The sequence below is a fragment of the Amphiprion ocellaris genome, chromosome 10, assembly GCF_022539595.1.
Source record: "Amphiprion ocellaris isolate individual 3 ecotype Okinawa chromosome 10, ASM2253959v1, whole genome shotgun sequence".
In the NCBI taxonomy this organism is placed as follows: Eukaryota; Metazoa; Chordata; class Actinopteri; family Pomacentridae; genus Amphiprion; species Amphiprion ocellaris.
The window spans coordinates 23,393,360-23,415,796 of NC_072775.1; the positions used below are offsets into that span (position 1 = coordinate 23,393,360).

At 40.8% G+C, this 22,437-nt stretch overlaps 1 protein-coding gene and 1 pseudogene across 1 annotated transcript in view; both read left to right on the forward strand.

Annotated features, from left to right (window-relative positions):
* The window catches only part of si:ch211-106h4.4 (MAM and LDL-receptor class A domain-containing protein 2), a 39,448-nt gene extending 29,212 nt beyond the window's left edge, over positions 1-10,236 (forward strand). The window contains exons 44-51 of the mRNA XM_055014641.1: positions 1,109-1,287; positions 3,537-3,774; positions 5,481-5,640; positions 6,599-6,713; positions 7,687-7,804; positions 9,747-9,846; positions 9,942-10,017; positions 10,096-10,236. Of these exons, the coding sequence (XP_054870616.1) occupies positions 1,109-1,287; positions 3,537-3,774; positions 5,481-5,640; positions 6,599-6,713; positions 7,687-7,804; positions 9,747-9,846; positions 9,942-10,017; positions 10,096-10,197 (1,088 nt within the window). The 3' untranslated portion in view covers positions 10,198-10,236. The remainder of the gene's footprint in view (positions 1-1,108; positions 1,288-3,536; positions 3,775-5,480; positions 5,641-6,598; positions 6,714-7,686; positions 7,805-9,746; positions 9,847-9,941; positions 10,018-10,095) is intronic.
* Positions 10,237-11,368: 1,132 nt separating this feature from the next.
* Positions 11,369-21,059, forward strand: LOC129349814 (basic proline-rich protein-like; annotated as a pseudogene).
* Positions 21,060-22,437: the final 1,378 nt, after the last annotated feature.

Here is a 22,437-nt window from a genome sequence, read left to right on the forward strand (position 1 = left end):
GACAATTTTGGACCAATTTTTGCACAATTTCAAAAGCTGTAAAGTCAACAGAGTAGCCCCAACAGAGCTCAAATTTGGCCGGGATATACACCAAGCTTGAGAGATCAAAAGGGGCGTGGAAATGGCGGCCCGAGGAATTTCGACAATTCTCCATGACACAGGAAATGCTGTGTGACTGGCCGGTACATGCTCCAATCTGCCTCAGACTTTATATGTGTGATCAGACTCTGGTCCTGATGAATTCCATAGACCAATATACACTCTCAGTCGCAACATCACCTGGTGAACATGCTTGGATTCGCTGACCAGCAAGGATGCGAAGACCCGACCAATGCTGCTTGCAGCTTGAATTTTATTTAAGCTTTTCTGAAGCCCTTTTTAGACGTGCACTCAGTCTGTTCATCTCACACTATCTAAACGTGTCAGCTTCATGTCTAAATGAGCACCCTGGTCGCTGTTCTTTCTTTCAATACAGCACAAGTCTGAACTGAATGCTGCGGCCTTAGCAGATAGACATGCACAAGCAATGCACTTCTTCTCACATTTTCTTTGAGATTAAATACATGCGTCATCAGATCTTCAATGATTACTTATAGTCATGCATTATTTACAACATTAGACAGTATTGGTCAGGATATAAAACCAAATCACATTGTATATTTTTCTTTCCCTCAGACAGTTGGTTGTTAGGTATTTGGACAGTTTGACAGGCCTGCTGTTAGTTTTGTTATTGTCTTTTGTTTATTAGTGCATTATTATGCATTGCAGGTGTGTTGATGTAGTCCAGTCTTGTATGTATGGCAGCTACTGTGTGTGTACTGTGGCTCTCTCTGTCACTTTAGCGGGTATGTGTGAATGAAATCATGAGAAATAGAAAAAGAAAAGATGCCTTATTTAAACCATCTGATTACAAAGTGGTTTTAGGATTGGATCCACCAGTTCCAGCAACTTGCCAATGCCTAGCATCTTGTATTTCATTTACAGTCACTGATCCCACTTAATGTCTAAGTAGTTTACAAGAATTAAATGTGCATAGTGAAAATGCTGTGCTCCTGTGATACTCCCTGTGATGTTTCAGTAATGAAATCACATCTGACCTTTCCTTTAGGGAAAGGAGCGTGTGTGCAGCTGTGGTACCACATGTATGGTGAAGGAATGGGGACGCTGAATGTTTATCAGCAGAGTGAAGATGGGAAGGAGGCTCTGATTTTCTCTCAGACAGGAGACCAGGGCCGACTGTGGAGGTTCGCTCAGGCTTCACTTCTGCCTCGGGTTCAGCCTTACAGAGTGAGTCACAAAGATACACCCAGAATACGTGATGAGGTGTCATTTGGATGGAAAGATATATGCACAGGCAATGTACTATAGGTATATATATGAGTTTTTCTATGCCGTGCTACATTATTTTTTAACTTTACTGCATATATGTGACAGCTATAGTTACTTTGCAGATGAAACTTTCACCCAAAAAAACTTTTGACTTCACAAATGATGAAGCATGCATACTTAAATAGTAATTATAACTACATAGATGTGTATAAAACTGATTAAATTACATCCAGTTTAACTATATATAACACTAAAAGGCTGCATGTATTTTAATGCTTTGGTGATATTTTGTTATTGTAATACAGTAATGCATTATGTAATAGTATAAAACTACCATGTGCCATTGTGCTTGCATAACTTGATAGTTTAATTTTCTTGATGATACTGTATTTTCACTTCCACTTCACTGTGGTATTGTTATATTACATAAGTAAAGCACGGGAGAACTTCTTCCACCACTACCGCTGTGCATGGAAGTGCATCAAAACATCAGTAAACATTTTCACATATTTTTTAAGCACAATATTTAATGGAAGTGTAAAAACAACATTAGGTCTTTTTTCAAGGTGCAAGATTCAAGACCTTTATTTATCACGAACACAATTATACACAGTATAACGCACAGTGAAATACATTGTGCACCTGTTTCAGATCGAAACAATATTAATAATAATAATATAGAATTAAAAACACACAAGATATAGATATAGATAGAAACACATAGAAATAAGCAAAGTAAATATATAAATAAAAGTGTCAAATAGTGCAAATAACACATATATACAAGGTGAAGTGTAAACAGCATTTTAAGACAAGACAAGATTGATTATATCTCATATAAATTACTAGTGCATTTCAACAAATTGTAATATTGGGGGAAAGATTTTTTTTCTGTAAGTTATTCAAGAAAGTAAAATTTTAATATATCGTAGACTCATTACATGTAAAGTCAAATGTTTCAAGCATTTTTATATTTTAATTCCAATAATTATGGCCTGCAGCTAAAAAAAAGAAAAGAAATCAAAACATAAAAAACATCTAAAACCAAAAATATCTGGGTACTTTGTATCGCTTAGTCTACTTTAGTATATACAACCACAATCACTGGGTGACTGCTGACTTACAAGTTGTCTAGAAAACAAACACTGATGCATTCCACAAGGAGCCACAGAAGATCACTGCTAAAAAGGCTGGCTGTTGGAAGAGTGCTGTATTAAAGCATGTTAAAGGAAAGTGGACTGGAAGGGACAAGTGTGATAGGAAAAAATGAAGAAATGGAGATGACCACAGCCTTGAGAGGACTGTCAAAAAAAAAAAAAGTTTATTCAAGAATTTGAGAGAGCTTCACAAGGACGGAGGCTGGTGTCAGTGCGTTAAGAGCCACCACAAAGATATCTTCAGGAAAAGAGCTACAACGCCTGAAGCATCCTACTGGGACTGGGGAGAAAAAGAACTGGAGTGTTGCTCAGTGGTACGAAGTCCTCTTTTCAGATGAACGAACATTTTTCATTCATTTGGAAATCAACATCCTAGATTCTGGAGGAAGAGTGGAGATGCACAGAATCCACAGTGAAATTTTTAGTCTCTGATGATTTGGGGCATCATGACTTATGCTGGTGTTGATCCACTGTGTTCTATGAAGTCCAGGGTCAACACAGCCATTTTAGAGCACCTCCATCTGCTGGCAAGCTTTATGAACATACCGATTTCCTTTTCCAGCAGGACTCATTACCTGCTCACACAGCCAAAACTACTACCAAATGGTTTGCTGACTATGATTTTACTGCCTCATTGGTCAGCCACCTCACCTGACCTGAACCGAACAGAACCCAATTTGAAGTATTGTCAAGAGGAAAATGAGATTCACAGACAAGCTGAACACTTCTATCAAATAAAGCTGGGCTTCAACAAATCTAATCTTCTAATCTAATAACTAATCTTCAACTAATTTGAAACTGTGCATTTGGGCTGTGACAAATTAGAATGGGCATTGTTCACTTTTTCTGACATTTTATAAACAAAGTGATTAATGTGCACATTTATTAGTAGTAAAACAAAAGTGTTGGAGAGTCCAATATTGTGTAAATAAAATCTGACAAGAATGTGATCTAATTAGACTAAAATAACATCTGTAACTGCAAGCTTATAAGCCATTTTAAACGCTGTACTAAGATTCCCAGTAAGTAGTTACACACTTTGCGTTTCAGATTGTGGTAGAAGGTGTGAAGGTTGGCCCCACCCAGAAAGGAGACATGGCCTTCGATGATGTACAACTGACAGACGCCCAATGTCCTCCTCATGGATTTTGTGACTTTGAGAACACTATGTGTAGCTGGAGCAACCTGGGTGGAGAAGTGGACCAGGGAGACTGGCTACGGGGTGCAGGAGCCTCCCCAAACCCCAACACTGGACCCAGTGTGGACCACACCACCAACTCTTCACGTGGTAACTATACACTACATAAGTCTGTGAGTCTGGCTTTGAACAGGTTGGGTGTGAGAGACATGAAATTCACCTTATGGAGATGTACAGAAACATCATTGCCACTGCTTCAGCTGAACGTCATGACTGACTCTTTAATCTAAAAATAACATGAAACTGCAGTATAGAGTTTCCCACAGCCTTAATAAAAATATAGATTTGACATGTTCCCTAAAATTCAGTCCAAGCAGTGGTTATACACTATCATTCAAAAGTTTGGGGACACCCAGACAATTTCATGTTTCCATGAAAACTCACACTTTTATTTATGTGCTAACATAACTGCACAAGAGTTTTCTAATCATCAATTAGCCATTCAACACCATGAGCTAACACAATGTAGCATTAGAACACAGGAGTGATGGTTGCTGGAAATGTTCCTCTGTACCCCTATGTAGATATTCCATTAAAAATCAGCCGTTTCCAGCTAGAATAGTCATTTACCACATTAGCAATGTCTAGACTATATTTCTGATTCAGTTATCTTTTGTTTCAAAAATAAGGGCATTTGTAAGTGACCCCAAACTTGTGCGCAGTAGTGTATACTTTGCTCACAAGGTCAGGACTTGAATGATGAGGGTAAAGTTTGCTAAACATCAGTGATGTTTTGTTATCTACATACTGAATTTCAATTTATAAAACCCTTATCTTCATTTTTTGGGGGGCTAGAAACAAGCTGCAAACACACTGACACACAATACCTTGTAAGGTACGGAAAACGTGTTCACAAAGAGTTACTGATTTACACAAGCAACAAATGTAGAGCAAAGATAATGTAATATTTGTGTCCACTCGAGGGATTCAAATCCAGTATTCCCTGTAGTTTTCCTTGTAGTTTTTGGGTCTCCATTATCTCCTAGAAGAAATGTTTCAGTCTTTGGCTGAAAAATGCCCCTCTATTTTGTCTGTCCCCTGTTGGGTGCAGGGCAGGTACTGTACAGCTGCTTTTGTACAACTTAGAGCTGAAAACAGCCTCCTGTTGTGTCTTACTGATGAGAGTAGTGAGACCAGAAAGATAAATCTACAAGCTGTAAAGCCAAACAATGGCTGTAAAGATGCTAAGCTCCAGTTGGATGAGGGGAACTGCAGCATTACATGTAAATTCTCTGTACTTTCGTGACTATGAAGGATCCCTATCTCATTACAACAATCATTTCATCAACTGGTAGTATAAAATCAGTTGTAGCAAGGTTTTATTCACTTTGTACATGAGCATTTTCCTGCATAAAGGCAAATTTATTCATCTGGCACAGGAAAATTCAGGGTACAAGTGCATGAGCAAACACAAGCCCATCTAAAGACAGTAGGAATCCCAGGCACTAGCCACAGACACAATCTAAGTACCTAATCATAAGCCTGAGAAAAAGGTATGTTTTCAATTTGCTTTTGAAAGTTGTAGCAGTTTTCTTCAGAGAACAGAACCACAGTAGCAACAAGTGCCCTCACCAGATGTATATCTTATTCTAACATAACACTCCCGCTACCAAATCTGACTCGATCTGTAGTCGCTAGTTGGGTCAGAACTGAACAAGACTCTAGCTTTACTATAATATACCACCAGCTGTATAGGCTTGACATTACATTGGTTATATTATGATGTAAAAGCTTTATAAGTTTTTTTAGAGTTCCTTCTGCTGTCACTTTCACTACTTTTGCCATGTGTCCACCAGGTCACTATGTTTACGTGGACAGCTCAGTGGGGGAGTGGGGAGACACGTTCTACCTGATCAGTGATGTTCTCCAGCCATCCACTAGAGGACACTGTCTCACATTCTGGTACCACATGTCTGGCGACCACGTTGGGACTCTGAAACTCTACATAAATGACAGGTAGCTGTCAACACTAAACATGAGATTTATTTTGATTAAGGGTCATTCCAGACTTGGAGGACATTTGGGCTTCAAAATTTTTGAAAAATAAACCTTCTCTTTTACAATTTTCTGTACATATTCACCAACAATAGGTAATAAACTATCAAAGACTCGATTGGTTCAGCTTACATGTCAGTGGTACCATTTTTATTCAGTGTTATATTTGTTGTTTGCTAACCCTACTCTAATCACAGTAACAGGGTTGTTAATCCATGCTAGTGTTAGCTATTTCTCAGAAGTAGAAGCTGTTACTGCTGACCAAGAGGACAAACTGATGGAAAAAAGGAAAGAAAAAAGGAAAAAAATAATTTGTCTTATCCTGATAATATGCATAACATGGTTGCACGAGGTAGAATGAGACATTTAATCAAGGCTGACAATGTTGTGAAAATATGAAAAATAGAAGCGAGAACATAGCTTTTCTCTACTCATTCTTTTGGAAAACTGTGTGATGATGTTCATTGCAGCATATCATGTGATTCACTGTTTTCTTTTTCTTCTACAAGTTAAAAAATTATGCTAACATGTTGTGGGACACATGTTCCATGCATAATAATTATTATTTAAAATATTATCTTGATTTAAAAAAATCCCACAATTACAAGAGACACCAATGAAAAAAATAATACAAAAAAGGAGATTTAAATTTCATTTTAACTGTTTTATTTGAGATTCAATTTGGTCATCAGGGGGACAAGAGAAAATGGCATTTTAGGGGGAACTCCAAACTTATTTGGTATTTTAAAAATATTTTCCAACATTCTTTTCTCCTAGTTTTTTAGACAACAACTGCATGTTTTAGTATTTTGTACATGGATTATTTGAAATTTGATGGGTTGGATGTAAAATATCCTCCAATTCTGGAATGACCCTTAACATTTGCAATACATTCATTTGAATTGGTGATGTTTCATAGGAAGATGCATGCGGGTGGCAGTGAAGACGGACTTGTGAAGTGGATTGAAGCAGGAAACAAGGGCGACAAGTGGCAGGAGGCCAGTGTGCATGTTAAACATGAAGAAGCATTCTGGGTAATAATGACTTTTTCATACATTTTATCAGGACAAATGCATAAAGTATTAGGATGATCAGTGAGATTTTAACCTTGGCTCATTCCACCTCAGTTCACTAAATGCTCCGCGCCTGACCATTTTCGATTTGACCGATTTGTGTTTAAATGTTGAATACTGATTGAATTGACCATGTGTAAAATCTAAGGTCGTGGGTTTGAGTAAAATATTCTTAAAGAAGGTAGGGTCATGTCGATTCTTGCATCTTTTCTTTGCACCAATCTGTGGAGTGATGTTCAAAGTGTATAACCTGAGAAATAATGTAGCTGGAATGGCTCAATGGTATGTACATAAAAATAATTCAAATTGAAGATGGTCAGGTGTGAATGAATTTTTTTTTTTCAAAAAATGTGATGAATCGAGGTGGAATGACCCCCTTTCTCTGAATCACTTCTAGACATTTTGCTTCCTTTGATGGGAATGATCTGTTCATTTAAAGATTTTATGACAGTTATATTGCAAACATATCTACCTTCCATCTCACTGACCTTCTGTTCAGTGGCATGCGATCAGCATTATCTGTCAGTATCTTGACATGAACCATGTAAGACTCCTTGTTACGTATTTTATTTTTATTAACACTCTTTGGAACATGATATGAAATATTAGTCTTTGGTGTGATGTGACATGACAGATAATCTCTGTGATGTAAATGTTCCAAAATATGAGATTTTCTTTGTTTCATTATACTATTTGCAGTGCACACTGCAGGCTTGCATCATAATCAAAGTAGAAAAAATAAACTTAAACATCTAGAGCTGGAATATAACTGCTGTATAGGTAATTTGTAACAAATGACAGTTACATTATAGAAAAAAAGATAAATAATGACTTTTTAAAACTCATGTAACAACATGACCATTTGCTCATGTTTCTACTGAGTTTCCCGAATTCTGTCCCGTCTCTGATCATGTCTCTCTTTCTTTTTTGCTAGTTTGTGTTTGTGTATCAGAGAGGGATGAATACAGGTGGGGATGCTGCTCTTGATGATATCACCATCGAACCCAGAAGCTGCTACCCAGAGCCTACCACTGAGCCCTCTCATAATACTGGTAACCCAAACCCCTCCTAAGATAGTGCATCTCAACATCTCTCAAATGTACACAGACAGTTTTCTTTACTATGACATATTCTGCAGAAAATTAGAAAAATAGACCATATCCCATTTTGCAGCAATATGCCTTTCTTATCAATTAATCAACAATCTATCTTTAAATATATAATCATTCAATGATCAATGCACCTCTCACCTATCTCTTCTAAATACCTGCTATTAGTGCCAACAGTTACTTGCATAATGTATTTAAGACAAATGTGGTTTTTACCTCGCTCTTTATAGCAAAGTAAATCAAGTTTAGGACAAGGCTGGAGCTATTGTTCCCTGCTGTTTACACTCACTATCACAGCCATTTATTTCAGCAAAAGATTCATTTGAAAATAGTCATACAGTAGTTCAATTTTAATAGCGGAATAATTTCTGAATACAGCTGTGTTTCTGAAAGTGTCTACAGACAATTTCCCCTCCAGCCTTTTAATGTGTTATTACTGCTGACTCCACGGATCACGTTGCTTTGTGTTTTCCACAAAGCCTTGCAACTACCAACAGCACAGGACATGAAACAGTCAATACTACTTTGCAAATGTGACAGAAGAAACAAGCATGTACTCATAATTTCATGTGGAATAATAACAGTAGGAGAACTGTTTTGTGCAGGAGGAGTTACAGTGAGGGTTAGAGTTCAAATAGAGGAGGAAGCTGAAGAAAACATTAGCAGAAAAAACTATGAGAAACAAGCAGAGTAGTCTCAATTTGAAATAAAAACCCTGATATCTCAGTAATGCAATAAAGGCAGCCATACCGGCAGGTGTTGTTACTCACTGGATGATCTAATAGATATAAAACCAACACAATGTTGGTTTTGTACCCTTAAGAATCGGATCGTTCTCTGTCGAGTAGACGCCCATCTGAGGTTGACTCTTATTTTACCTTAGTTTCTATCTTCCACTTCTTGTACTTTGCTTCACCTGACAGCGAGACTCTTTTTCTTTTTCCCTGTAGAGTTTCCACCGTCATTCTATCTGCCATTTCAGCTATCTGGGAATAGCTACCAGGAAAAAAAAAAACAAAAGTGCTGTTATCTTGCTGTTTTGGTTGCACAGTTGCAGCCCTGCTTCCTCTGTGCTGTAAATCAGGCTTCCATGTTCCTATAAGAACATGGGCAGCCATGGCTCAGGTGGTAGAGCAGGTTGTCCACCAATCATCAGGTTGGCAGTTTGATCACAAGGCCCTCAATGTGCAAAAGTGTCTTTTGGCAAAACACTGAACCCCAACTTGCTCTCAATGGTAGGTTAACCCCTTGCATGACAGCTTTACCACCATTGATGTATGAATGGATGAACAAGAAACACATGAAGTGTTTTGTAGAACCTAGCTCAGGTTTAAAATGTGCTAAATAAGTGCAGACAATTTACCATTTTGTATCTGCTGGGAGACAGAACTGCATATTGAATGTGAGGCTCATACATCCAATCTAAATGCAGATGATGTCATTATTGTACAACCATTACAATGTCCAATCAATATGTACTTAAAAATCATAAGTTAAAGCAAAGGTTTGTTTATTATTTAGATATGAACCAAACAGGAATAAACAGTGCATTTGTTAGAGATAGCATATTATTGTATATGTAATATACCATCTATATGTGAGTAAATTATTTATCTTAGCAGATTCCCAAATGCAACAGTGCAGCTCAATGATGTGTTTGTTGTTTTTTGTTTATTTTTTAAACATTTTTTGACAATGTTGGAGTTCTGTGGTACAGAGAAACATGACATATCATTGTGCTGGCTGCACAGATGTATCACTACCACCAGTCTGATTCTTTCATTGAAGTTAGAACAACTGAGTGAGTTAATTTCTTAATGAATGCATAAAAGATTGTAGGTGTTGATGTTACATGTGCACTTATCATGCTTCTCTGTGTCTATAGATGTGTTGTCCATTGGCCTTGCAGTTGGTCTGACTCTGCTGGCTGGAGTCATCATCGTCATAATCTTCTTTATAGTGGCCCAGAAGTGTAGCTGCAAAATGTACACAATCTATAAAGATTTCACATAATCTACCTAATAACAATGAAGAATTCTCATTCATGTTGCTGGCTGACATTTGTGCTTGTGTGTCTTAGGGACCAGCCGACACTTGTGAACAATGATGTGACTGCCCAGAATGCTGTGTTCGACCTCTATGATTGTGCAATTGATGTGAGTAAGCAGAATTTGCTAACAGGACAGTGTACAGCTTTACAGAGCTCAGATGATTTAATTTTTTTTTCCTTCCAGGGCACACAACATGGAACTGAATCTGACATTTCCTTCTTCAACAAGCTTTATGATCCATTTCCACAAGTACCGGATGACCCCATGGCCTCTTCTGATGCTTAGTTCAGATGTTTTTTCCATTAAAATTAGAATACACTGGGACTGATTTGTAAGGTTTTTCTTTTTAGTGGAAGATATTTGAATTCTACTGAAACAAAAAGATGAAATTGTTATGTTTGTGTGGGCATTTTGTGCAACAAAGAATGTAGAATGTGTCAGGACAAAGAGAACATGTCAATTGCTCCTACAGGATTATGAATTAGATACTTACTACTTATCTGGAAATATTATCACATAGAGAAGAAAACTTTGTCACTGAAGCCAGGAAAGGACTAAACCTCAAATAGTAGTAGGATCTGTTTATTTTGTTTTTAAACTAGAGAATTACATGTTTTCAGATATGGGATTTTTTGTTTTTACCATCTAAAAAATATCTTGGAAGCCATTTTAAGGGTTCAGTATCTTCAGACGTAGCTTTCACAGCCATGAAATTTGGTAGGGACACAAACTAAATTGCTTCCAGCTGACCCCAATGATGGCTAGCCGTTGAAAATGGGAAAAAAAGAGCTAAATGTTTGAATGAGGGTGGTATTGCAAAGGAAATTGAAAATACAGCCTCTGCTGGAGGCATTTAATCATTTGGGTCCACTGGAAGAAATTTAGTTCACACGACAAAATCCGCTGTGTCAAAAATATACATACAGCAACCTGAACTACCACTTTTGGTGATATAGACAGTTGTGTTGATCAGACTTTCTTAGTGGCATCTTAACTTCTGAGTGATTATTATAGAGCCGCAGGCTCTACAATAGGAAAGTCTGAGGAGCTGAGAACTGACCTGAAAATCATTGACTTGAACAAGTCAGGAAAGTTGCTTGGAGCCATTTCAAAGATGCTTCAGATCCCAAAAATCATCTGTAAAAACAATTGTGAGTATAAAGTGCCTTGTACAGTTGTACCACTGCCACGACCAGGAAGAAAATTCAAAGACAACTGGTGTTTTACATCGCCATGGGCTAAGAGTCTGCCATTCAAGAAGGAAGCCCTTCATGTAGAAACAGCACCTTAAAGCTTGACTGAAGTTTGCTGGTGATCACATGGACAACGAAAAGGTCTTCTGGAGGAAGGTCAGATCAAACAAAAATTTTGGTTTTTAGCCACAATGATCAAACATATGTTTTGAGGAGAGAAGGTGAGGCCTTTAATTCCAAGAGCACCAAACCTACCATCAAGCATGGTGGTGACAGGATTATGCTCTGAGGATGTTTTCCTGCCAGTGGAACAGGGGCTTTACACAAAGTAAAATGAATAATGATAAAGGAGGACTACTTCCACATTTTTTGGGAAAACCTAAAATCATCAGTCAGAAGATTGGATCTTGGATGCAGTTGGGTGTTTTAATAAGACAATGACAAAGAAACAAGCTGACAAATTTAGTGGAACTGTAACAGTTGTCAAACATACGAACTTGCCAGAAGCTTGTGTACCAAAAACGCCTAGTTAAGTAGAAAATGTCCCAATAATGTTTAACGAAACATTTTTGACACTGCAGATTTTGGCATTTTTTCGGACGACCAAAAACAAAACCAAACAAAACTAACTACAGTCTACAATTTTTGGTAAACATTTAACCAATTTTTAATCGGTGTGTGAGAAGTATGGCAAGTCCAAATATCCAGTTTTTATACTTTTTTGATATTCCAAAATGGTGGTGTGGACTCATTCTTAGGACTGCAAAAACTGGTTTGCACAGGGATCTACATATTGTCATGAGATGTGTAGGCTACAGTTAGAAGTTGCCTCTTTGTCGTCTTCAAGTTGAAACTGATTAATATAGGAAGGTTATGTTGCATCGCCACGTTGCCCTATATACAGGGGCGGATCTACTGGGGTGGCATAGGGTGGCAACTGTCACCCCTAGAAGATGCCTTGCCACCCCGGCTGCCACCCCAGTTCTGAACAATCTAATTCAAAAATATATATATGAAAGGTTGTGGCCGGCCGTAAAGAGCGAAAGTCCAGGAAAGACGAATAACGAGTGAAACTCCGATGTCCGAGTAGTTTTGAATACATCATGTAGATGTAATGTCCTGTACAGTCTATGCTGCTACAGATACGAGGCAACACGACCCCCCTGAGGAGGCTGATCTTAGACCTCACTCATGTGGATGACAGCTGGACTTCAGTGTGACAGTAAGACACTAGTTAGACTGGGTTAGACTACATGCTAATATAACTGTTCACAATGTATTAAATGCTAATAGTGTCTAAATTCACATAAAGTGTTTGCTTATGAGACGAACCACGGTTTCCACTGAGCCTGGGCCTTGCTAATTTTTAATTATGTAGCTAGCTAATGTTAGAGAACAGCCACAGAAGGATGGTGGGGATCGTCTGTGGAAGTTTTTCTCCTTTTTTTTTGATAATTACAACCTGTGGTTCTGACAACAGACTGTAAGTCAAAAGAAATCACACATTCACTCAGACTTTACATGACATTAAAGTGTAACCAGACCCCCAGTCACAGCAGGTTTTCATGCACTGTTTGAAAACTACATCCTGCTTGTTTAATGCTGTTTTTATAATTTTGGTGTTAAGGTCATAATAACACCAACATTGATGTGTTTCGTCACAGTACAGTCATATCATTTAGTTTACAGCTGAAAAAACGTTTACATGTTAAGTATCTCTTTAAAGGTTTAACTTGTACACATCAGTTTGTATCATAGTTAATAATGAAAATTATCAAAGGAAAAAACATAGTTCAGTCAGTGTGATTCTTGTAGGAGACAGTAAAGAATGAAGAGGAAGGAAACCACCAGCAGCTTTTCCCAGCCTAAAAGAAGAGAGGAGGAAGAGCATCCCAGAGAGGAGATGGAGGAGGAAGAGTTCAGAGAGAGAGAAAGAAATGAAGGCATGCAGCGCTCAGACAGTGAAAGGTAAATCAGAGACTATCTCTGGTCCAGCTGGTCCTCATGCTATGAATATTATGTTAGTATAATATATCTGAGTAAGAGGTACACCTGTTGCAATAATTACCTTTTTGAACAAATTATTATCTGATGTAGTTAGTCTTTTAATTTTAAGATGATAAGTAGATCCTTAATTCTTAGGAATATCCAAATATTGAAATTCTAGAATTATTGTAAGAAATGTCTCAAATAAAGAGCATCAAAAAATAAAACCACAAATCTAAGACAATGAATAAAATTATCTGGACTCTGACTCTGTTCTAGATGAATTAATAATGTTATCATTGTGGCAGGCTGAACATAAGCTAGATCACACAAATGCAGATTTCCCAAAACAGTGCATAAGAGAGATGTTGTTGCTGAACACACTTGTCTCATTCTTTGCACGATGGTAAGCAAATATTCTTCAGAAAGTTTTTACCAACTCTGTTGCAGAAGTTCCCATAAATGTGTGGCACTTGTAGGCTGCTTTGCTTTCATTCTTCTGTCCAGTTCATCCCAAACCAGCTCCATGGGGTTTAAACAACTTAAAGTGCAGCATCAGAGGAAGAATATTTAGTTGCACATTACAGGAAACATTCAGTCCCTGGATGTGTTCCAGGGAGCAAAGTTAGTGTTTGTTACAATAAGAGGAGCAGTTTAAGAGCTTCAGAATTGGAGATATTGTTTCAGAATGAAAACTGCAGATTTGAAATCCTCAGTGTGTGTGAGATTAATCATCAGTGATGCTCACACTCCGAGCTCTGCAACATCCCAAACCATCTATTATGTATTGTTGCTTGTTTTGTTTCTCCCTCCTGTCATATGCTGTTCACTACAACTAAAAAATTCCATTTAGCAGACTCTTTTATCCAAAGAAGTAGATATAACATACAGTTGATGCCCCTGAACACATCATCAGTGATGCTTCCTGGACTGTTGCGGCTCTTTCAACATCACACTCTGTCATCCAGGACACCCAGGCAGAGTATCAGGCCCAAGTTGTGTCCAGGTGTCGCATCGCCCCCACAGGTACCTAGTACATAACATATTCAGAGATTCAGATTCACTTTATTGTCATTGCAACAAGTGCAACGAAAGGTAAGGTGCAGGCCATACAGTGCAAAATAATATATATATATATATATATATATATATATATATATATATATATATATATATATATATATATATATATATATATATATAAATAAATAAAAGCTTTGTAATAATAAAAACTAAAACACAAAATGACAAGATGGATTTGATTTAAAAAGGCACCGTTAAAACACGGGTTGAGGTATTTACATAAGAGCAGAGAAAAACTGTAGACTTAATGTCTGTCAAAGTCCAGATACTAATGTGCCTCAAATCTGATACGTGTTAGATTCACGTCTGAAACAATAATGCTCAGTTTGCCCTGAATGTAATTGTGGAATTTTGAAGAAACATTATTACACCTACGGTACTTCAGTCCTGCCCACAGCTGCTGATTGTCAGATTATTTCCTCTGACTTTAATAAACACCTGCAGCATCACGTAGCAGGGAAAACTATCAGTTCTTCTCTATGCGCATTTCAGCACGTGGCACGGCAGCGGCGACTTCATTACGATGTGAGATCAATAATATTCAGTCACACCAGACATGACAGCTGTTCCACACAGATTCTAGGTTTATATGGTTTAATTATTTGTGTTGTGTGGATGAATCCTGAGGTACATCAGAGCTGGCAGGACACTTTTATTAAGATTACGCACAAAATTACAGTTATAAACCTCGGTTCCTCTTAATGTCTGACTGAATATTACACTCGTTCACAGACTACTGGAGTGCTTGAGCTCTGACTGGACATGATATGAACCTCAGTGATGCTGTGTGTGGACGCATCAGCTGCTGAAGGACTACAACAGGATTTTAGTACAGTAATTTGCTTTTCGGAATCTTGTTCCCACTAAAATGCTTCAATCCGAGGCTGATCTTATCAGGAAAGATTCAGCTAGCTTTGAGGCTCCCTACATTTCTGACAAGTGATGGAAACTCACGCACATACGTGGAAAAACGTCATTTTTAAAACAAAGAAATTGCCAATATGGATTATTGATTTAGCTCCATATCAGAACTGGTGAAGCACAGACGTGCATCGTCATGGCAACAGAAGGTGACGCGCACCTATAAAAGGCCTGCTGACCTCCATACGTTCCCCTTTTGCATTCGGACATTGATTTGACCCTCTGCAAATTCACAAGCCTGCTGTTTAAGCTAGCTGTTTTGGACACCTGGAAAGTTAAGAGAAGAAACTCAGCGGATTGAAGAAGAAGAAGCTCCTTTACCACCTAGAGACCTGCCAGATCGACCGTCAACATGAAGGTAAGAAAATTCAGTTCATGATTTTCTCATCAGCTTCTCTGAGCACTTTAAAAACACTTTCATTCCAAAAAAAATAATTTATTGAATGTAAAGTTAGTTAATTAACGCAATTTTTGATGGATTTCTTGTTGTAAATTTGTTATTTCTGCGTTTTACTGTATAGCAGTACGGGGACATGTGTTGATAAAACTGTTGTTTTGTTTTGGAATCATGAATTTTGTCTAATTTAACATCGAAAGTTTTGGGGGACATGGAAATGGTCCATTTTTCATAAAATGCTGCAAACGTGAACCACTGAAGGTCCTCAGAGCCTCCTTTTAAAGTTTCCGATTTCAAGTTCAATTTATTATGATGTGGATATTGATTTAAATGTGCTGAGACCAGTAAAATAAAGAATTTATATGACTTAGAATCAAAAGTTTAGAAAACAAGATGGCGACTGGGCCATTTTTCATAAAATGCTCCAAATGTGTATCTTTGGTGACCGTGGAGACCATGGAATTTTGAGGAGAAGCGTTGGGGGGAAACGTCACGACGTCAGAACGTGCAGGTGTAAACGAAGCAGTTTATCTGGTTGAAGGTGTTGTGAGTGGACAAATGATTTCCGGTTTGTGTGCTTATTTTGGAAACGATCTGTTGTTGGTTGCGCATCAGTCAGTATGCTCAAGGTTCACTGCGTGCAGTTGGTTAGTGTATTTTACAGCTGTTAATGTTTAAAAACAGCAATCTCATGATGATGATGATTATTATTATTATTATTATTATTATTATTATTATCTAATAGTAGTAGTCGTAGTAGTATTGCAGAAAATATAATATAGAATACAATAATTATTATTGTGGTTATATTTTGCCATTGTTTTTATTTAGATATTTCCTGTTATTTCCAATATTTTTAACATATAGTCACAATAGTTTATTGTATTATTATTGTTTAAAAAAGTGAAATACTGTATTTTCCAAATTAAAAACAAAAGCAAATATCAGTATTTATATTTTCCAAATTAATTTGAAATACAATAATAATAGCAATAAAAAAAATAATAATAATAATAGTAATTGTAGTAGTAGTGGTAGTATTACAGAAAATATAATATAAAATATAATAAGAATTATTATGGTTATATTTTTACATTGTTTTTCATTTGAATACCTCACGGATATTTCCTGTTATTTTCACTATTTTTAACCTATTTTTCTGCCAACCTTGTTGCCAGATTTTAATTTTTTTTTTTTTTAAATAGATTTACTGTTTTACATTTTGATGTACAGTATATATGTAATTTGGAGTTAAAATAAGTGTAATAGATATGAAACAAGGGAGAAATAAATCAAGGAACATTCATGAGAGCTGGTTTGTGATGTTGCAGAGCTCTGTGTGTTTTTAGTCTCTGCTCACTAAAGACAAACAAAGTCAGGATTTAAGTTCAGAAGATTTCATTCTGAATCAATCTCTGAGCAGAAATGTGAAACATCTTCCTGAAATCCTGAAACTGGAGTCGATCAAAGACTCCATGTGCAGCAACATGTTCTCCTCTGATGCTCCTCGTTGAGTTCCTCTGAGGTTCTCTTCAGCATCCCTCTTTGAGCAGCTTCACCTCTTTGCTCCGGTTTCCTGAGAGTCTGTGTTGAAATGTTTGTTTTGTTTCTGCTTCCAGAGGACGTCGGACTGCAGCTCCTCGTCGGACTGCTTCAGGTGCAGTACACCTCCATGCTCTCCTTCCTCCTCCCCTCCCTCCAAGCGTCCTCGCTGTTCTTCCCCCCTCTCTCCTTCCTCCTCCCCTCCCTCCAAGCGTCCTTGCTGTTCTTCCCCCCTCTCTCCTCTCTCCTCCCTCTCCTCCTCCCACTCTCACTCTTCTTTTTTGCCCATTCCTCCTTCGCTCTTTCCTCTCTCCTCCCCCTCCTCTTCCGCCTTTCACCCTTATTTTTCTCCCCTTAATCCCCCTGTCTCTTCTCTCCCTCACCCTGCTCTTTCCCCATTCTCTCCTACGTCCTTCCCCTCCTCTTTTCTTTCTCACTCTTCTTTTTCTCCCCTCCCTCCCCAATTCTCTCCTATGTCCTTCCCCTCCTCTTTTCCCTCTCACTCTTCTTTTTCTCCCCTCCCTCCCCAATTCTCTCCTATGTCCTTCCCCTCCTCCCCCTCTCACTCTTCTTTTTCTCCCCTCCCTCCCCCATTCTCTCCTATGTCCTTCCCCTCCTCTTTCCCCTCTCACTCTTCTTTTTCTCCCCTCCCTCCCCCATTCTCTCCTATGTCCTTCCCCTCCTCTTTTCCTTCTCACTCTTCTTTTTCTCCGCTCCCTCCCCAATTCTCTCCTATCTCCTCCCCCTCCTCCTTCCATCCCCGCTCTTCTTTTTATCCCTTCTTTTGCCCCATCTCTGCTCCTCTTCCTCCTCCCGTCTCTCCTTCTCCTAATCCCCCTCTCTCCTTCTCCTCCTCCTCTTCCTCCCCCTCCCCCCGTCTCTCCTCCTCTTCCTGCCCCTCCTCCCCCTCCTCCTCCTCCCCATCCCTCTCCTCCCCTTCCTCCTCCCCCTCCCGTCTCTCCTCCTCCTCCCCCTCCTCCTCCTCCTCCTCCTCCCCATCCCTCTCCTCCGCCTCCTCTTCCCCCTCCTCTTCCCCCTCCCGTCTCTCCTCCTCCTCCCCCTCCTCCTCCTCCCCATCCCTCTCTTCCCCCTCCTCTTCCCCCTCCCGTCTCTCCTCCTCCTCCTCCTCCTCCTCCTCCCCATCCCTCTCCTCCTCCTCCTCTTCCCCCTCCTCTTCCCCCTCCCGTCTCTCCTCCTCCTCCCCCTCCTCCTCCTCCCCATCCCTCTCTTCCCCCTCCTCTTCCCCCTCCCGTCTCTCCTCCTCCTCCTCCTCCTCCTCCTCCCCATCCCTCTCCTCCTCCTCCTCTTCCCCCTCCTCTTCCCCCTCCCGTCTCTCCTCCTCCTCCCCCTCCTCCTCCTCCCCATCCCTCTCTTCCCCCTCCTCCTCCCCCTCCCGTCTCTCCTCCTCCTCATCCCTCTCCTCCCCCCCTCACTCCTCCCCTTCTCCCCTCCCTCCCCCTCTCTCTCCAATCTCCTCCCACTCCTCCTTGTTCTCCTACCCCAGATCCTCTTCCACTGCCACTGACTGGGTGCTGTGGCACTGGAAGGATTTCGTAGAATGAGAACAAAATCTCCCTCACTCTTTCCTCTCTCCTCCCTCTCTCATTCTTCATTCTCTCCCATTCCTCCCTCACTCTTTCCTCTTTCCTCCCCCTCCCGTCTCTCCTCTTCCTCCCCCTCCTCCTCCTCCTTATCCCTCTCCTCCCCCTCCTCTTCCCCCTCCCATCTCTCCTCCTCCTCCACCTCCTCCTCCTCCTTATCCCTCTCCACCTCCTCCTCCTCCCCCTCCTCCTCCTCCTCATCCCTCTCCTTCCCCTCCTCTTCCCCCTCCCGTCTCTCCTCCTCCTCCCCCTCCTCCTCCTCCTTATCCCTCTCCTCCCCCTCCTCTTCCTCCTCCCGAAGGAGGAGGGAGAGGAAAGAGGAAGGAGTGAGGGAGGAATAGGAGAGAAAGAAGAATGAGAGGGGGAGGAGAGGGATAAGGAGGAGGAGGAGGTGGATGAGGAGGAGAGACGGGAGGGGGAAGAGGAGGGGGAGGAGGAGGGATAAGGAGGAGGAGGAGGTGGAGGAGGAGGAGAGATGGGAGGGGGAAGAGGAGGGGGAGGAGGAGGGATAAGGAGGAAAGAGTGAGGGAGATTTTGTTCTCCTCCTCCTCCCCCTCCTCCTCTCATCCCTCTCCTCCCCCTCCTCTTCCCCCTCCCGTCTCTCTCCTCCTCCCCCCCTCCTCCTCCTCCTCATCCCTCTTCCTCCCCCTCCTCTTCCCCCTCCCCGTCTCTCCTCTCCCTCCCCCCCTCCTCCCCTCCTCCTTATCCCTCTCACTCCCCCTCCTCTTCCTCCTCCCGAAGGAGGAGGGAGAGGAAAGAGGAAGGAGTGAGGGAGGAATGGGAGAGAAAGAAGAATGAGAGGGGGAGGAGAGGGATAAGGAGGAGGATGAGGTGGATGAGGAGGAGAGACGTGAGGGGGAAGAGGAGGGGGAGGAGGAGGGATGAGGAGGAAAGAGTGAGGGAGATTTTGTTCTCCTCCTCCTCCCCCTCCTCCTCCTCCTTATCCCTCTCCTCTCCCTCCTCTTCCCCTCACGTCTCTCCTCCTCCTCCACCTCCTCCTCTCCTCTTATCCCTCTCCTCCCCTCCTCTTCCCCCTCACGTCTCTCTTCCTCCTCCACCTCCTCCTCCTCATCCCTCTCCTCCCCTCCTCCTCCCCCTCTCGCTCTTCTTTTTCTCCCATTCCTCCCCCTCTCTCTCCAGTCTCCTCCAGCTCCCTTGTTCTCCTCCCCCCAGATGGTTGAGAACAGAGATGAGGATGAGAACAAAACCTCCCTCACTCTTTCCTCTCTCCTCCCCCTCTCATTCTTCTTTCTCTCCCATTCCTCCCTCACTCCTTCCTCTTTCCTCTCCCTCCTCCTCCTCCTCTCACTCTTCTTTTTCTCCCCTCCTTCCACCCTCTGTCCTATCTCCTCCCGCTCCTCCTTTCCTTGTTCTCCTCCCCCGGATCCTCCTCCAGTGCCACTGACCAAGCGCTGGAGTTGCAGGATTTCGGAGGATGAGAACTAAATCTTCCTTCGGAGGCTGCCTCCACTCTCCTTCCCCTCCAACTTTTTCTGGTCAGCGACCTCCTGACAAACATGCAGGAGGACCCCTCTAACTATGTTTTACTAACCAATGTGTGAGTTTCTCTCCCCAGAAGCCTCCTGCCCTACCTAAGAGGGCTGCTGGACCTCCTGCTGGCCAGTCTCCATTTAAGAAGGTTCGCAAATCTTCCATTTCATTAAATTTACCTAGTTTTATTTTCAACATTTTAGCTACGTGTGATTTTCTGGATGTGATCTGATCAGATTTTATTTGAATCAGTCTGTTGTGATTATGTCTGATCAGATCTATTCCAACTTTATTTGAATGGATTTTCTTGGATTGTATTTTGTGTGATTCTATCGGAGCTCGGTTCTTGTCGGTGGAACTCTGGTCAGGGTTTCCTGTTAGAGGTGTGGGTGGATCTGGGAGGGATCGTGGGATACCTCCAGTGGTCCCCCCTTACAGTGAAGCTCCACTCTGTCAGAAGGTGAACAGGATGCAGACGGCATGTTACACAGGAGTAACATGTATGTCTGTATCCCACCCTGGACCCACAGTGGAGTCCACAGTGACAAGATCACAGTTCAGGAGAGTCACACTGGGATTTAAAAGGGGGGTCAAATGTCTTATTTAAGATAATAAATGTAGTGTGAGGGTGAAGGTCTCGCTGCCAGAGGGAAGTTTCCAGAAAAAAAGGTACGTACGGATCCCTGTGAATGCTGCTGTATGAAAAGGTGAGTTTGGGATTTTGATTTTGCATTCGTATATCTAATATTTTGAAATCTCAACAATAGTAACACTTGGAGAAGATTCTGCTGCGTTTTTCTTTTTGATTTCTTTCAGACTGATGACCCCGGGACCCAAGACCAAGACAAGGATGAACCCAAAAAGACGCACTTAAAGACGAGTGATCCGAGCCCCAACAGAGATGAAGCCAGAGATGACGGACCAGCCCTGTGAGGAGAAAAAGAACAACTTTACTGAGACTTTACTGGATGCACTGGTAATTTAAATGTGCTTGAGAAAAGAATGACCGAACAGACACCTGCATGGTTACACAGGGTTTAGTATGTAGCATATCACAGTCTGAGAAAAACGTAGTTATTTTTGTCAGAATCAATAGAAACATGTATCTGTATCTGTTTGTTGTTTGTTTGTTTGTTTTGTTTTAAAAAAACAAAAAAAAAACTAGGTGCTTCAATGACACCAAGCAGATTCAGACAGGATGGAACAGAGATGATGGGAGGCAGATCCAGGACCAGTGCAATGACCATCGCAAGACCATTCAGTTAACACAAGGTAAGTTCATGAAATAAACTGGGCTAATTAGATATTTTATTGTTTAAAAATGAGCATATGCAGTAAATCAGCCTCAAATGTAATTATTTATCTCGAGTCAATAGAAAGTTATCTCTCTTTTTGCTGTCTTTTAGAGCTCTCTCTCCAAGATCCTCAATCTAATGAAGATCAGATCAACAACAGACAAGGAACAGCCCAGAAGGAAGTCGGGAGCACCCAGAGGAAACCCACACAGTCGCAGAGAGAACATGAACAGAAAGAACCAGCTGAGCAGCAGGTTGGTATCAATGTAAATACAGAATGTACCTCTGTGATAGTGAATTGTTCCAGACTGCTACTGAATCTGAATCTCACACACCACACATCTGTGATTTGTTTCTTCCATTCACTGTGACTTCAAAACTAAAGAAGATAAGGAGATGGTTGGAGGAGCCCCAGGACAGCAGAACCAGGCCGCAGGAAGATGAAGAAGATGAAGACCAGCCCCCAAATGGACAAGAAGAAGAAGAAGAGAGCAGCTCCAGATTTCTCCAATGGTAAACTCCCCAAATTCATTTGCTTTTACAGATAAAGTAATTGATATCCTGATATTTTTCTTATTACACCAAACGAAAAGGTGACTTTGACACTAAAATGAGTCTGTGGTGCAGGTAAGCTTTGTAATGTCCTGTAAGTTCTGTTAGTTGCTTCATTTCCATCTACCTGTCCCTCAGAGTTCTCTGTCTGAATTTTCGGGTTCTTCACTGATTTAGTCTCAATATCAGACAGAGTCATTATAAACAGATGACTTAAATATCCATGTAGATGCTGTGAATGACAGCTTCAACTGCATTTAGCTCATCGTAGACTCAGTCGGTTTTTCTCAAAATGTTAATATTCCTACCCAGGCTGCTGGAGGATTTCCCATGATGCACTGAGCACCTCTCCTCTCCTCTATATCTCTTCATACAGTTAGACGCCACCTTTGTATGTCACTGACTTGGTGTTTTGTCCTCTGCAGGTTTCTCTGGATCTGGAGCTGCATGTTTCTTATCTGCTG